This window comes from Zea mays, chromosome 8 (genome assembly GCF_902167145.1).
Source record: "Zea mays cultivar B73 chromosome 8, Zm-B73-REFERENCE-NAM-5.0, whole genome shotgun sequence".
NCBI classification, from domain to species: Eukaryota; Viridiplantae; Streptophyta; class Magnoliopsida; order Poales; family Poaceae; genus Zea; species Zea mays.
The window spans coordinates 137,170,906-137,188,248 of record NC_050103.1 but is presented as its reverse complement, the minus strand read 5'-3'; the positions used below and the strand labels follow the sequence as shown (position 1 = coordinate 137,188,248).

General features: G+C 43.8%; 2 protein-coding genes across 2 annotated transcripts; both read right to left on the bottom strand.

The window, feature by feature from the left end:
• Positions 1-4,028: 4,028 nt before the first annotated feature.
• Positions 4,029-5,306, bottom strand: LOC100382019 (Phospholipase A1-IIgamma). The gene has a single exon (NM_001174785.1). It carries the CDS (start codon positions 5,258-5,260, stop codon positions 4,076-4,078), a length of 1,185 nt encoding a protein of 394 aa, NP_001168256.1. The 5' UTR covers positions 5,261-5,306; the 3' UTR covers positions 4,029-4,075.
• Positions 5,307-8,710: 3,404 nt separating this feature from the next.
• Positions 8,711-12,584, bottom strand: LOC103635966 (uncharacterized). Its single transcript, NM_001357004.1, has 2 exons — positions 12,325-12,584; positions 8,711-8,885 (listed from the first exon to the last, which is right to left on the bottom strand). The coding sequence occupies exon 1, from the start codon at positions 12,501-12,503 to the stop codon at positions 12,333-12,335; it is 171 nt and encodes a 56-aa protein (NP_001343933.1). The 5' UTR covers positions 12,504-12,584; the 3' UTR covers positions 8,711-8,885; positions 12,325-12,332.
• Positions 12,585-17,343: the final 4,759 nt, after the last annotated feature.

Sequence of the window (17,343 nt, the reverse complement as noted above, 5' to 3'; positions counted from 1 at the left end):
ATGATGGACATCACAAGTAAGATGGACATTGCAAAAGTGATACTCGGGTGAGTAGCTCGGAGACAACTGATCAAGCCAAGGACTGAGGCAAGAAGAGCTTCGAGGTACCAAGTGCACGGGAGAAGGTCAAGGAGACTGAGGAACCCAAAGCCAAGGGTGAAGAAGAAGGCTTGCGAAGTCAAGGGTGATCGAGTTGAGAACAGCTACGACACATCAAGGATCACTACATAAGGACGTGACTTACAACCAATGAGGTAAAAGCTACAGTCATGTGGTGTAAGTCATAAGACTCAAGATCAAGCTCTAAGAAGGAGATCAAGGTCACTAGAAGGAGAACAAGTGTCAAAACCAGAACTGGAAGCAGCCCAAAAGAGCTAAGTTCATCTTGATCTTTAGTTTGGGTTGTTCCTATGTTTGGAGATGTTCTATGTGACCTTTGCAGGATGTTGGAGCTAAGAAATGTCAATCTAGATCAAGTCAAGCCAACTTGATGATTTATGAGTCCAACATCAAAGCTCAAGCATGTGGAATGCTATAGATTTAATGGTTAAGAGAAGGTATGTTTCTATACTTAGTACATTGGTTTTGTGGACTAATATACTTGTCTAAGTGTTAGAAACAGAAAGAAGAAGAAAAGAAGAGAGGTGCAAAGGGCTTGGCTATGTACAGCCAAGGCAGCTCAGTCTGGCACACCGGACTGTCCGGTGGTGCACCGGACAGTGTCCGGTGGTGCACCGGACAGTGTCCGGTGGTGCACCGGACAGTGTCCGGTGCGCCAGGCTGAACTCCAGTGAACAGGCCGCTCTCGGGAGAAGTCTGGCGACGTACGGCTATAATTCACCGGACTGTCCGGTGTGCACCGGACTGTCCGGTGAGCCAATGGTCGGCCGGGCCAACGGTCGGCCGCGCGATCTGCGCGGGACACGTGGCCGAGCCAACGGCTAGATGGAGGCACCGGACTGTCCGGTGTGCACCGGACATGTCCGGTGCGCCAACGGCTCCCGCATCTGCAACGGTCGGCTTCGACATAGAAGGAAAGAAATCGGGCACCGGACAGTGTCCGGTGTGCACCGGACTGTCCGGTGCGCCACCCGACAGAAGGCAAGATTTGCCTTCCTGGTTTGCTTCCAACGGCTCCTAGGCCCTTGTGCCTATAAAAGGGACCCCTAGGCGCCTCAAGCAAGATACAAGTGCAGCCAACAAGTGTAGACATCACTCGAATCAATTCTCACTCTCCCTCGTGTGTGTAACTCTATAGTTTGTGTAGAAGGCACAGCTATAAGCCTTTAGAGAGAGGAGAAGTGCTGCTTAGAGCTAGAGCAAGGTCTTGAGCGTATCGTTACTCTGCCGGAGTGCTGCCAAGAAGTTTGTAAGCAGCCGCGGTTCTGTTGTAACCCCACTCAATAGTGAAAGGCTCTATCTGTCATATTGACAGATCTGAGCAAACGGAGGAAGGAGTTGAAATAGACTCCAAGCCCAGGTGTGGCTAACTCCAACGAGGACTAGGCAAGCATTTCAGGCTTGGCCGAACCTCGGGATAAACCCTTGCGTCTGTGTGCTCTGTTCTATCCTGACTCTCTGCCTTACTCGTTTTTATATCTGCACTTCAATACTTATCTGTGTTATAAGCTTGATTTGAAGTGCAGGACATATTGAGACAGGATCTTCCATTCCACTGCGTACTAAGTCTTCGAGTAGAGTAAGAATTTAAGTTTTAAAGTAATAAGTTTTATTCGCCTATTCACCCCCCCCCCCTCTAGGCGACATCCAGATCCTGTTCCCGGGCAAAGGGAACTTTCAGGCGGCGCGGGCTTGATTGAGCTCGGGGGAGGGGTGTGGGAAGGCCGAGGCCGGTGTGAGGAGTTGGGGGAGCTCGAGGCGGCCCTTTTATAGGCGGCCGGGGAGGAGAGGTGGTGAGCACCGGCGACGCTTGTCGCGGAGGCGATGATGGCACACAGTGGCGACAGAATGGCTCGGGTGTGCAGTGGCGACGGGACGGCTCAGGCACAGTGCGAGGGGACGCAAGGCACCAAACCGAGCTAGTGAGCACGTTAATGGCGAGGCGATGGGGCGGGTGGTGGCCGGCGGCGAACGCGCCGATAGCCTGATCACGGGCGAGGGGGAAAAGGGGCTGACAAACGGGGCGGGTGCGGCTGACGGGTTGGGTCGGGCTGTCAGGGGAGAGCGTGGTGCGAGGGAGATGGGCCGCGTGGGCCGCGAGGGAAGGAGGAGCGCGGGCGCGTGGGGGAAGAGAGAGTTGGGTCGGATTCGGCCCAACCAAGGGGGGGGAGAAATTCCTTTTTCTTTTTCTTTTCTATTGCCATTTCTATTTCTCTTTTTCTATAATCTCTTTTTCCTTTAAACAAATATTTATCTAGATTTCTTGGGTGTCAAAATATTCTATGTGAAGTGCTACTGACAATCATGGTGTATGCATATGATGAATGAAATGTTTCATGAGATGGGGTCTTAGGATATAATAAGGGGGGTTTAGGAGTTTAGGGTTTCTAACCTTGGGATCAAAATTGGGATGTTACATGTCATTATGTTGTAGCGTCGTCGAGGTTGTTGTTATGTGTTGTCTCGTCTTTGCACTGACTGACATGATGTTCTTGTTTGACTCTATGTGAAGTATTTTTTTCTATTTTTATTCTATATTTGTACTCGATAATATTTGACAGTATCTATATCCGCAAAGAAACAAGCAGGTATCATAAATTTATTTTTAAAAACTTTTCCCTAGCAAAGAGTGGTCAATTATTTAATTTTATTATTACTAATGATGCATTGAAACCCTTTAATAGTATATCTATTAATATTTTTAGTATTGATTTAAAATTATTAATGATAGATAAAGATTAAATTAATTATAGTGTTTCTATTTAGTTTAAATCTAATATATGTGTGTTTGTAAATTATTTTAGTACTTTAGTTTAATTATTTATTGATTTAAATTATTTTATAATATTTATAATTTCATGATAAATATTTATATAAATATAATATTGATTGATTAATTGATATATCTAATTATTGAATATTCATTGATAACTATGTTATTTTTGTGAGCTACTGTTGTCTATGTTATATTCAAAAATACTTTAGTCTCTACTTGTATAATAATTTAGTAATCTCAAAAATATTAATAATGCATAATGACTATTTGTTTTCTATTATTTTTATTTAAATTTCTTCACTTAACCTATTATTTTACTGAACATTATTGGCAATTCTTACTTTGATATTGGCAATTCTTACAAGTTTACTTTCATTCAAATCACTTTGGTTAACGATGAATTTTATTCAGGTATGTTCAATAACAATACACACTTTGAGTTAAATTGAGTAAATATCTGAATAGAAATCTGGATTTAATTAAGATATCCATTTTGTGTTCGTATTTCGAAAATATTTGTATTCATATGTGAATTAAAATGCGGTAAAAGGTGATATTCGGATCCGATTCCATGTTAATCAGTTCAGTTAGCATCTCTATTGGCTGGTGGTAGTCTTTTTGTCCTTTTATTTATCAATTTATTACAGAGGCCGGTGCAGTGAGCGCCTCTGCAAATCTGATTGACTGAAATGAACGTAGTGTCCTTCGGTTGTGTCTTCTGATTGTGGAAGAATTCACCAATTCAAAATAATGCCGGATAAAGAAAATGACCCAAATAAAGGATCGAGGAAAAACAAGTTGAGGAAATATATAAAATATATATCTAGCTGTTTATTTATATTCGAAAATGCAAACAGGGTACAATATGGCATACACTCCATCGTTTTGTAGTGCCTCGCGTGGCATTATTGAAGAGGAAACAACACAAACATATATATACTCTCGTCGGTCTTTCTAATTAATTACAAGATATTTTGATTTTTCTAAATACATAGTTTTTATTATATATAGTATGTCTATGTGTATAATAAAAACGATATATTTTGAAAAATCAAAACGCCTTATAATTTAAAATAGAGAGATTATTATTATTATTATTATTATTATTATTATTATTATTATTATTATTATTATTATTATTATTATTATTATTATTATTAAAACGCCTTATAGTTCAGGTCAGAATTGCTCAAAATCCTTGAGCTCCCACTTGCCTTGATCGTTCTTGACCATGTTCTTGTTGTGCGGCACCCACCAGCTCGCCGGCACATGGTACTCGTCCTTGAGCGCGTCGGCGCTCTTGTTCACCAGCGCCACGTCGCGGTCCACCAGCAGCCTGAACTTGCCGTCGCTTCCCACCTCGCCGGCGACGGCGTGCATGTAGCTCTCAAGGCTGTGGGCCGTGACAAGGTTGGGCTTCTTGAGGTAGTGCGACAGGGCCGTGTCGATGTGCAGTGTGACGCCCAGGTCATGTAGCCAGCCCATGAGAAACGGCACCCAATCTTGCTGGTTCTTGACGTGGAGGACCTTGAGGTACTTGAACGAGGTGAAGGCGTCTCTGAAACTGTCGTTCCCGACGTGTGGGCACGCGAACACGATGGCCGTCACCGGGCACGGAGGCCGCCCGCCGAGGAGGCCGGAGGAGTTCACGCCGTTGCCGACGAGGTCGATGGCGTTCAGGATGGCCAGCGCCGATCCGAGGCTGTGGCCGACGACGGTGATGCTGGTGTCTTCGTCCCTGTGGAGCTCCATCAGCCTCCTCACCTCCGCCAGAACCTGGTCTCTGGCGCTGCCGTTGACAAAGAACGCCATGTCGGAGTTGGTGTCTTTGGGCGGCTTGGGTGGCTCCGTGTACAAGGACAGGAAGCCACTGTGCACGCGGGCGCACGGGTGCCCGTGCCCGACGGAGTGGTCCTCCAGGCCCAGCGCCGGCCAGGGACACGTCGGCAGAACCTCGACGTCCTTCCACCATTCCGCGCCTGTCATCGACCCGCGCCACGCCACGACGATGTCGCGCCTCCCTAGAGCTGCCACGCCCTCGCCGTCCGTGGCCACCGCGACGTACCCTATCCAAGTGAGCTTCGAATCCTCCCACGCGTACACGAACTTGGTCACCTTGTAGTGGCTGGCGGCGGCCACTCCCGACTTGGTCAGCAGGTCGTCGTGGCCGTACTTGCAGAGGCCAACGTGCGGCGAGTGCGGCTCGTTGTTGAAGCCGTCGCCGGTGGCCGCCACGAGCTCGCCGTAGGAGATGATGGACTTGCGGAGGTCCATGTCCAGCGGCTCCAGGAGGCCCTTCCACGACTTCTCGCCCTGGAGCTCGCGCCACCTCTTGGCAATGCTTCCAGTTCCGGACGACACCATGGCTACGTTCTACGTACCTTGGCGATGCTTTTGTTGTGGGTTTCGGTTGTGGTTTCTTCGCTAGTTCGCTTCGGCTTTGGGCCTTTTTATAGCACTTACTTAAGTATGCATGCACGTCACGTCGTCCAAGCCAGCTGAGTGCCGACGACAACATTTCATTGTGATCGCATGCTTCTAGTTAACGAGGCAGATGAATGAGATGTCTTGAAAAAAAATTCTCAAGATTTTGTATATATGCCACTCGTTTCAACACAGATCTAGTTGGAAGTTGGAACAGCTTCCTAATGAACGCATCATTTTAATGCTACTTTGACCTGGCAACGCTTACTAATCATGATGCGGCGACATGTCACTTGTCCCCCATAACTACCGTACTAACGTTCACTTGTCACCGCATTACACGGTCATATACACGATGTGCTACACACAGCTTGAACCGTGGAGTGATGTACGTCGCAATATATGGAATTCGTCTTATGCCCCGTTTGTTTCGTTGGAATTGAATTCCATTTTAATAATTATAATTTAGACAAAACTAATTAAGTTCATATATTTATATATGTAATATATTTGTATATTATCCTAAATCATATGACAGAGATAGTTATATACTACATTTATGTTATAGCGAAGCAAGTAGAAGAGTGTGCTATAAGTTGTACATCGGAAAAATAGCATGTAAATCTATAGAATCAATTTCTATCTCTCACCTCATGAATTTGAGATAGGCTTATATGATAACTTTGGAAAGTGGTGGAATATTACATTCTAAAAAAATAGTTTATTTTATTAGTAAGATTTCAATTCTTCAAAATGAAAGGAAACAAACGGGACCTATAGAAATCCTCAATGACCAAATAAAATTTCAAAAACTCATTTACACTTAAATTTTCAAAACACCTGGTCAATATTAGAAATGCATCTCTATTCGAACAAAGGTTAATTTTGTCTCATTCATGTTGGTATACCGTCTCTCTATCCCGGACATTTGCATCCACTAGCGATCAGAAAAGCATATCTCTTGAACCGTTAGTTTCTGTGATCCTGCAGTGGAGGATGATGAATAAGGTTTTTGGGAATCGCTTTTCGTGCGACTGTTCCTGACTTGAATGACGGCTCATCTTGCATATCCCCTCTGTCACTGAATTATTTTACTCGTCTTCAATAACAACGCTATCCAACCATAGTAAACTATTCCACCATTAGTTAACCACTCCATGATCTAGTCTATTATTTCATCATACGTGCAGATTCAATCATATTGTTGTTCCTATTGATATTGCTCGATTCAACTAGTATGTTAATGTTATACATGTTATTACCTGAGTTTAAGATCTATATAGTCTAGAATTAATCATGAATTTGTCTAATTACTTAACAATGGTAGAATTAATTGTGAGACCATCATGGTGACCCACTTGCACACATGGGGAATGCATGGGAGCTATCCACGAGGTTACCAAATTGGGAGCTTGGCACTTTGAGAGATCCAACATGGACTTTGGGTAAACTTGAGTGTCCCGATACATCTACGAAAATCGTTGTTGATGGGAGTTTGCATTCTATATCGCATTTGAACTTTTGTATTACTTTGGTTGTGTGCTTTACATTTCTAGCATATCTTGCTAGGTTACATAATTGTTTGATGGTAAAGTCAGCAATCACTTAGCAAAATCTTAGTTACACATCTAGATAGATATCTTATATAACTTTTGTTAAATAGGCAATTAGATGCTATTTTAGTTTTGGACTAGTCAAAATGTCATTTCCACTATGCGGGCAATCAACGAAAAAGTCCAATGATCCTAGGGTTCATTGCACTAGAGGTTAGGGTTCACAATGAAAACAATGTAGTATTTCAGAGATAGGCCTATTCTTCGGGTGCCACCGGAGAACGTGCCTTGACACGTAAGGACTCAAATGTTCTGGTGCTAAGTAGCATAAGTTAGTGCTCTTAATGATTGGCATCACCTAGATGTTTGGTGGGAATTGGGAGTTCAATGATCACCCGGAAAGCTTATGGGTGACACAACTCAAGGTGTACATGGCCAGAAAGACAAAGAACCATCTTATAAAGAGCAGTTAGTCCTTAGTCCTTGCGCGGATAATAGGTAGCGACACCCTTAGACGGGTGTTCCAACAAGGACTACTAGGAGTGCTGATACCTCGGTGAAACATCGAGATATTACTAATCCTTTCTTTACTTTTAGCGTTTACATTTGAGCAATAACATTCAAGCATTTACTTTATTAGAATTGCTATGCTATTATAGGATTGAAACTTATGGTGCCAAACTTTTGATCAAATAGTTAGAAACACCTTTAGGCAAGAGGGATGAAGTTGGACTTGCTAATAAGTTTTAATTTGCGCAAAAAATATAGGAACTCGATTTGTCTTCCCGTTGGATATCTTTTGATTCTTTCAATAAAGCTCGTGATTTATAATCTGTGCTATAAGAACTCTCTCGGAGTTGTGTGGGGGGTGTTTGAATGCAGTAGAGCTAATAGTTAGTTAGCTAAAAATATACTAGTAGAATTAGCTAGCTAACAAATAGTTAGCTAACTAGTAGCTAATTTACTAAAAATAGCTAATAGTTGAACTATTAGCTAGGATGTTTGGATGTCTCTAGCTAATTTTAGCCACTAACTATTATCTCTAGTGCATTCAAACAAGGGGGTGTTTCAATATACTATAACTAATAGTTAGTTGGCTAAAAATTGGTAGTGAAATCAGCTAGCTAATAAATAGTTACCTAACTGTTAACTAATTTACCAAAAATAACTAATAATTGAACTATTAGTTAAGGTGTTTGAATGTCTCAACTAATTTTAGTCACTAATTATTAGCTCTAGTTCATTCAAACACCCTTAATTTTGTTGCTAATAAGTTGCTGTGACGGTGACTCAATGCAGGTCAGCCGCGTCCACACGTGACGTACGTTCTCGACGCCGTTGTGACGTTGTGCAGGTCAGCTGCATCCACATGTGACGTTCTTTCTAATACGTTCTCGTGATAGATGTGTAGCGATCGCTTATGATGGTGTGAAGTCCCGATTGCCTGAAGCATGAAGATATAAACGCTCCGCAGTAGAGACTGGTAGCTAGGTCGTTGTCAACATTCACATAAAACAATGGCTCTATTTGGGAAAGCTTTAGGATAATCTAGCTGTGCGTGCGTATGAAGGGATTCGTACAGTCAGATTCCTCCCTCCCTTCACAACAACTCGTAGATCACGTTAATTTAGACGATTTTTATAGAAACGATTCTCACATAAAAAGAGGGCTGAGAAGCGAAACATTTGACTAAGCTGACGGCCAAAAGCCAAAACAAACAAGACCAATCTATCTTCAGGACTTTATCAGGGAAAGATGAAATCACAGAGGACCCAGCTCACCAATTCAACAGGATTAGATGCAATCCAACATCAAGAAAAAAAAAAGGCACATATTCGTTTGCTGCATGCATATGTCAGCGAAGCGGATCAAAATCAGAAGCCGGTTGCTGTTGGATCAATCCAATTGCCTCTTATTACATTATTACAATAGAGTGCACGCATCTAGATAAAAAAAAGACAAGAAAAATAGGGGGCTAATTTTTCATCCGCAGGCGATTCGGACGACTCCACCTGCAAGGGAATGTAAGCGTTAAACACTGTGATTTCACAAATGTCAGCAGTGCCATACAGTGAGCATAGACAATGTGAAGTATGGCTTTTAGCAGTGATAACTGAATCGCATAGCTAGGAAATCCTTCCAGCACTACTAGAATCTGCTACAGCTTCAGTTCCTAGTGAACAAGCTAAATCCAGTAGGTTGATAGGATTCCAAGGGAACATTTTGACGGGAAAACAAAAAAATGCGCTCACATTTTCCAGGAAGACCAGAGACAAAGATAGTTTCCCTAGGTTTCTAAAGGTACTGAAATCTTAATGGTTTTCAAACAAATAAAAAGGGTTCCATATAACCACATCTATACTTTCTGACAGGTAACGTACTAACGTGACTAAAACAGCACACCTGCAATGACTTAGATCATCCACATGTCCTAATAAAGAACCTCAACAGTAAATTAGCTTCAAATATTAAGAGCTTAATTCTACCCTTGACAAACTATCTCCAACCCAAACAATCCTTGTGTGGCTAGATACAGAAATTTCATCTAAAGGACACAGTCCACCTTCTTCACCACAAGAAGTTTTTCTCAATTCTGAAATTCTAGCATCCCAAAATTAAAAAAAAGGCAGAAACAGCAGCTTCCAATCCCATAAAGCCAGGAGCACAGATAACTTATGGCTACAGTTGCAGACCATAGTTGAGACCTTGCAAGGCATCCTGCAGATCTTACTTATAGGTTCCAGTTCCATAATTACAAGAAACCTTTTTAACATCCTTTTACCATAAACCATAGATTGTTTAACATAACAAAGTCAGAAGCACTACCATGAAAAGTTGAAAACTCATTAATCCTCCACAAGTACCCAAGGATATTAACAGCCAAAGTAGCTTTTTTATCTAGTACCACTGCTAGTTGTTTGCTACATTGCCTGTTATGGCATTGTACTGTGGTCCACTTCGGACCTTTCTCTCTTTCAATATAATGATGTGCAGTTCTCCTGCGCGTTCGAGAAAAAAAAACTTCGCTAAAAAGTTCGATTTTAACAAGGTTTAAGCATGTGCTACGAGCAGATACCAATAAGGTGTCAGATATGGTCAAATAAAGCTTTATTCACCTCCCTGTCACCTAAGGTCATGCCCAACGCTACAGCGTGGCTGGTAGTCCCAGAGTCTACATTAGAGTTATGAATCCAGATCAGCTCAAGCACTGCATTGCAGGTTGTCAGACTACCATGCAGAGGGGAACGACGGCTTCACATGACATAGAGCACAAGCCACTGCTCGAGTGCCTGTTGTATAAGCTTGGAGCCAACCAGAGTCCTGCACTTCTGCAGAAACGAAGAGGATCTGGATCTCTGTGGCACAGAGAGAGGGGACACGAAAGAGTAGACTGGTAAGACCACCCGGCCACTTGCCACCACCCTCCATGCCGTGGGCAACACCGACCCACCCCTCGCCAGCAACAGCACACCCAATGTCAGCAGCCACGACAGCCTCCAACTGCAGTGGTAGCCTGGTAGGAACTCGTCAATGAGGCCCCCAAATTTTGGGACATCTTTTTCAGAACACAGAGGTTGACATGCTCCTGTCCTATTCTCACCTCCCCTAGCTTCAGTAGTGTGATCCATTTGTGATGAAGTATCCTCTGTGATGGAAGACTGTTGTTTCCAGTAGAGAAAAGCTACAGGTACATTTCTAGGTCTGATTGGGAAAAAAATGGGATAGCTTATGACTCAGAAAAGCTACAGCTACAGGCACATTTACTCAAAGTGAGCAGGATAGCTTTCTACTTCTAGCAGTAAGTTCTTCCCATATAGTGCAATATGTTTACTTCAGTTCTGGATTATCTTACAACTGTTTTGAACCTGGCTTGTTCCTAAATTCTGCTTTCTTTATATTCTATATCACACAAGTATGCTTCACTAATAATAAACCACGAATTTAAAATATTATTGATTGTGTATGGCATGAGTTTGAATCATTATGATGTTGAAATAGAGTTTGAACGGGTAATGTGTATACAGAAGGAAGAAAAAATGGGGGAAAGATGATAAAGAAATAGGGGAACTGCTGGAGCAGCCGTCCTCTAATTCCCCAGTGTTCTTGGCAAGCCAAAGAAAGAACTTGCAGTGGAGAGGAGCCCAACTCTTCCAAATTAATCTCCAAGGTCTGGACTTGAGAGACCGCTCAAAGAAAGCAGAGTAGGCTGATTAGACTGCAGATAAGCTTGCCAAACGAGGCATTCCTCACCCAGATTCCTGTCCCTTGTGTGACCAAGCCGATGAGACCCTTCAGCACATTCTAATTGGTTGTGTCTTCTCTAGACAAATCTGGGCCTTGGTTTTGCAATCCTTGACTTTGCCACGAGAAGTCTTTCATTTGTGAAATTCAGGCATGGCAACATAACAGAAAATTAGCTAGGATCAAAGATAATTTAGGTAAGACTTCAGTTGCTGAGTGCTGACCATGGTTGAGGTTTTGTAAAGGCGTCCTCTGTAGAGATCTTCTGATAGGTTCAACAATTACAATAAACATTTTTATAGATTGCTTAATGCTTATCATGTCAATAAAATCACAAAGAAACTACCATGGACAACTGATTAATCCTCTAAAGTCATCAAGGACATCAACAACCAAAGTAGCCATTTATCTACTAGTATTGCTGCTAGTTGTTTCCTACTTTGCTAACAAGTTTGATCCGACTAATGTCAACGCACGGGCTACTAGCTGATACAGTGGTACTAATAAGCAGGCACAGCTAATAAGGTGTTTGGGTCGATGCCACTCGAATGTATGTACTGGTCGAATTTTAGCTTTCCAACATAAAGAAAAATTAGCCATCTAAACAAAGACTAAAGCCATCAAACTTTGCTATAGGAGACGTTTAAGAACAACAAAGGGGGCAGTGTACAAAATATACGGAAAACTGATCTACAGCACGCCAGCACCAATGCCAAGTTGCATCAGTGGCTCAGCGCTGGATGGAAGCCGCATTGACCCTACACCATCCCTGTGCCGGTGCAATCTGGCACCGTTGGCATAGTTTACTGTTCGCAAATTAAATACACTAAAGTGATAATGGCATTATTAATGGAATAATGGATAAATGCTAGCATGGCCATCAGAAATGAGAACCTAAGAATCGCCGCTGTTGGGAGATGAAACTAACTCCAGCATGATGGAAATCTGAAACATCGGTGCTACTCCAATCGGCAAATTCTAACAGCAGTGGCATCAGTCAAAGGTGTTATGAATTATGATAAGTCAACAGGCTAGGCTAGGCCGTAAAACGCCCCAAAAATAAATCCCGTGGCATCATCGATCCCTAATAGATCGAGGAAACATCGCGCCGCATCCCCCTGGCGCCATCGGCATCGCATATAAGCATCAGCCAGGAGGCCGAGATCTAGGATCGGGGGGGGGGGGGGGGGGGGGGGGGGGGGTGCTCACCCGGTTGGTCAGCGCTTCTTGTGTTCCTGGACGAACTTGGAGTTCTTGAGGTCTTCCTCGGTGAAGTTGGCCGTCATCTTGGTGATGATGAAGCCGGTGATGGCGAACCCCGTGAGAAAGGGCCAGTTGCGCTTCCACTCCCGGCGGAAGAAGACCGGCCACGGGTCGAACGTCTTCATCCTCTCGGCCTCCGGCTCCGGCTGCTCGCGATCTCCTTCCTCCCTCCTCCGGCTTCGCTTCTGGTGAGATGAGGAACGGATGGGGGCGACTGGAATTGGAGTCTCCTTCGATCTCCTCTCGTGGATGCACCTCGTGGTCGTGGCGGCCTGCTAGGGTTACGACTTGAATGGGCCGTGCTGAGTGGCAGCCTCAATCCTATGGCCTGTGGGCCGGCAACAGACGCGATTCTTTTCATTCCATAACAACTCATTTCGATCATTAGGTAACTTCGATGATCGTGTAAAATAGAGCGTGCAACATTATAGATAACATTGTTTACATTAGAAAATTTTAAATAGGGATAACAACCCATTACTGCATCATTAAACTTTCTCTAAGGGCATAGGTCCTACCGTCCATAGGTCTGCTCGATGCGAATATGTCGATCCAACGACGCACGCGTGTTGCACCCACGTACGCGCCACAGAGCTGTGGAAAGATTGTTTTTTAGGCTCCTGCTCCTGGCATCTAGACCGACGTCTTCCTATGTGGAGCTATTTTTCGGGCACTGTTTGGGAGACGTGCACTAGGAATCAGATTCTAGGAGTTTATCAACGTGATAAATCAGAAGTGGTCATTTTGTTTGATTATTGGAGTTCTCATGATTCCAACAAGAAGTTAGTTTGCACCTAAAATTGGCTCTTGTTCTTTTGAGTAAATATCTAGTGTATGTTTGCTACCATGTAGCTATTTGAATATAATATATGGAACATGGGCTATCGCAAAAATAACTTTTTGACACAACTCGTCTCAAATAAGATTTATAAGACAAACCTTTTAAAAGGTCACCTTTCAAATAAAAGTATACCATATATTTAAAGGCAAACCTCGGAAAGGTCTCATATAGAGAGAGAAAAGTCATAGATGTCATTTACATGGTAACTCTATCTCTCCTTTACCTATAGAGAAAAAAGGTATATGGGATGTATCTCATCCATCGATCATGGCGAGATCTCGCTGCCAACAGTATGAGAAAACCTTACACCATCAGTTTCATCTCGCGTTGGTCAAAGTCAGCGGTGATAATCCATAATAATTGACATCTCATGCTAGGAACCAACAATAACAATTGGTTTTGAATTTTCAAGAAAACATCCGGTGAGCCATAGAGATAGCCTACCGATCCCGTTGAAGAATCACATTTATCATCTCCTTATCAACAATGGTGTCCATCACTAATGCCATGGATCAACCTATAGCCACTAGAGTAACGTCCGCGTGTAGTAGGATGTGAAAAATAGATAGGGTCATGGAGATCTAGAGAGGAGAGGGATAATTAAAATGGAGACTTACCTACATGGTCAATATTTGCATCGCTCGCCACTTCACATAGTCGGTCGGTCCATTGCCCCAATATCGCCACCTAGATCCTTAGTGTCACCCTATAAGACATGATGCTATTGTCCCCTTCGACTTGTTTTTTAGGTCATCGACATATATCCATGAGGCACTTGGCGTCTTTGGTTGCACTAGATCCTAGGTAGTCATGACGTGCAGAGAAATGTGAGGAGGAGACTAGCCATATAGTGTGGAAAGACTTGAGTGGATAAAAAGCTATAACAGGGAGTGTGCTGGACGGTAATAAGGGGAGAGATAAGGGATACAATGGTCAGGTGGGAAGAAAGATAAGGGAGATCAAGGCAATGACTAGAGATGGAAAAGAGAAGAGCTCGCACCTAGTGGGGAGGATTAGTGGCTAGGTTTTCACCTCTTTTGATATATTCAATGAGATAGAAGTGGGCTAGAATGAGATATATGAATATTAATGGGCTTGGCCTCATTCTCACTATAGGGTTCAGAAATGATCAGACGATGATAATCATTTTCAGCATCGATTTATGTCCCAAAATGGCGGTGAAAATGCTTTTACTATGATGTTTTTTGTGTTAGTGTTTCCTCTTCTACTCGTTCTCTCTCACATGAAGCCCTCTCTCGCCCACACACACAAAAGAACTCTCTACTAGATCCCTCTCCAGTGGGTGCCTACTCCCCTAATGACTTTTTCTCCTACCAACCTCCTCCTCTAGTGTTTTCTCTATTCCTCGCCTCCCTAGCGTCTATGTATTATGGATCTAGGGCCTCACGACCAGCGACCTCATAGAGGAAACATTAAGGTGAATATGGTGGTCGAATGGGCAACACTGTTAGCTCGAGAGAGCTATTGGAAAACCCTAAATCCACTACTAAACGTGGGTGAGAGCACCTAGAGAGGGGTGAATAGGTGATCCTGCAATAATTAATTCTAAACAAGACAAACTTGGTTTATAACAAATGTTAGTAGAAGCCAAAACCAACTTGTGATGAATAGAGGTAGAGAGGAGAAGAGAACTCTTCACTTGATTGTTCCTTTGAGATATGTATTGAACTTTAGGAACAATAACACAAGTGAAAATGTGAGGACTCTTTGGAAGAAAACAATCGCAATAAAGAAATGCACAAGAGACATGACGATTTATCCCGTGGTTCGGCCAATGCCTACTCCACCTTCGGTCAAGGGTTGCACTCAACCTCTATCAAGTGATCCAAAGATCAAACTTCAGTACCACAATTTTCTTCCTTATATCAAGGTTTCCCCTTTGTGAGGAATCTCCACATGTTGGAGTCTCTCACGCCTTACACATTTTGATCTCGATCAAAACACAAGAGTAAGAGGGAGTAGCAACACACATAAGAGCTCAAATCATAGCAACACATGCACACGAGTCAAGAAGAGAGCACAAGAGTTAGCACATCGGAGATACAACTCGAAAACGTGCTCAAATCTCTATCTAGCAAAGCTGCAGCGTGGTCGCAAGGTCTCGGTATTGTAGTGTGTTCAAAGAATGCTTGGTATTTTCTCCATGGCGCCTAGGGGTCCTTTTATAGCCCCAAGGGACCTAGAAAGCCGTTGGAGCTCCATTTGGAAGACCCTAGTTGTCTTCTCTCCACGAGTGCATCGGACTGTCCGGTGCACACCTGAAGCGCCCCAGATCCTCTGGGACTCAAATGTGATACAATTACTAGTCCCAGGAGGCTAGTAAACACATTTATACATCAGATGATTACAGATCTGCTTAAACGAGACAAATCTATAAAGGTGGCGAACAACTTTAAGTGTTGGTCCACAACTCGGGACATATCATCAGAGTGGGGCTGAAGCAGCCCGATATACGCAGCGAAGCAAATCAGCGGTCCAACAGCCACAGGCAAGGTTGGGAACAGTCGAAACTCTTACCCGATCTCCTTTTTTGAAAAACAACAAATAAGCAAGGGTGAGTACAAACGTACTCAGCAGCCCACCTTCACCCGCGGAATGGGGAAATCGGATATAATGCATGGAATATGTGGAGCTCGGGATATTTTGCAGAAACAACAATATTTTATGCAGGGTTGTTTTGTAAAACATTTTTTATTTTGCAAAGCGCATCCTCTCCCAAAGGAGCAGGAAGTTTTTCAATATAGAATAAAATCCCCTTGACTAAACCATCCAGGTATCTCAGCAGTTTCCCACTGGTTTTCATTTTCAAAAACAGCTACTGGACTTCCCGTCCACCATAGCTCACGGCTCAACCGCCGGACCTTTTAAAACCACTTTTCAAAAGCACCTTTTTTTGAAAAACAAAACACTAATTGTCATACCACACCAGACTCGTCCATTCCTGTGGACACAGACTATTCGAATAGGTTTTCAAACTCTGCGCAGAGGTGTACACTTTACCCACTAGTCCGGCTCTACGATCTCGTAGCTAGTGAGACCCGAAACCGAATCTCTTTCTTTCCTCGCACGTCCTTACCTTAGCGGTTATACCGAAAGGAGTCAGGCCACCGCCATGTCCAAACCGGACAAAACATTCCCCCTCCTTATCCTCCTGGTGCTCCCCAGCCTTCATAACCTTGGGGTTTGGACCGTACGAGTTTAGATTGAGTGACTGCCCATATAGTCTCGAGTGGTTGTACTTATCATGAGTACAGGTAGTGAAGGATGACAAATCGGTCCTTATGTGAGGGGACAATCCTTATGCTCACACCTAAACCAGCTGAGCCATTAAAAAGGAAATGTGCCCTTGGGCCATTTCTAAGTATTTTGGTGATTTAGTGTCCAACACAAGTGCTTAAGTGATAAACTATGCCAAATGATGGATAAGGTGCAAATCAATACAAAGGTAAGATTCTAGACTTAGTACTTTGGTTTTTGTATACTAACATGTTTGTCTAAGTGTTAGAATCAGAGAAAATACAATTGGAAAAGCGTGGCCCGAAGCAGCCAAGAGTCTGCTCAGTCTGGGTGCACCGGACAGTGTCCGGTGCGCCAGGCTGGCTCTGGCGAACTGGCTGCTCTCGGGACTTCGACGGCGGTGTACGGCTATAAATCACCGGACTGTCCGGTGGTGCACCGGACTGTCCGGTGAGCCAACTGTCAGCCGGGCCAACGGTCGGCCGCGGAATCCGCGCGTGACGTGTGGCAAGAGCCAACGGTCAGATGAGGCACCGGACTGTCCGATGCGCCAACGGCTCCAAGACTGCAACGGTCGTCTTTGCCAAATAAGGAAAGAGATCCGCACCGGACAGTGTCCGGTGGTGCACCGGACTGTCCGGTGCGCCAGGCGATAGAAGGCAAGAATTGCCTTTCTGGAATGCTCTCAACGGCTCTTAGCTGCCTTGGGGCTATAAAAGGGACCCCTAGGCGCATGGAGGAATACACCAAGCATTCTCTAAGCATTCCTAAGCACCAAGACTTCGATTCCGCGCATTTGATTCTTTGTGATAGCAACTAGAGGTCCATTTGAGTTGTGAACTCGCCGGGTTGTGTTGTGAGCTCTT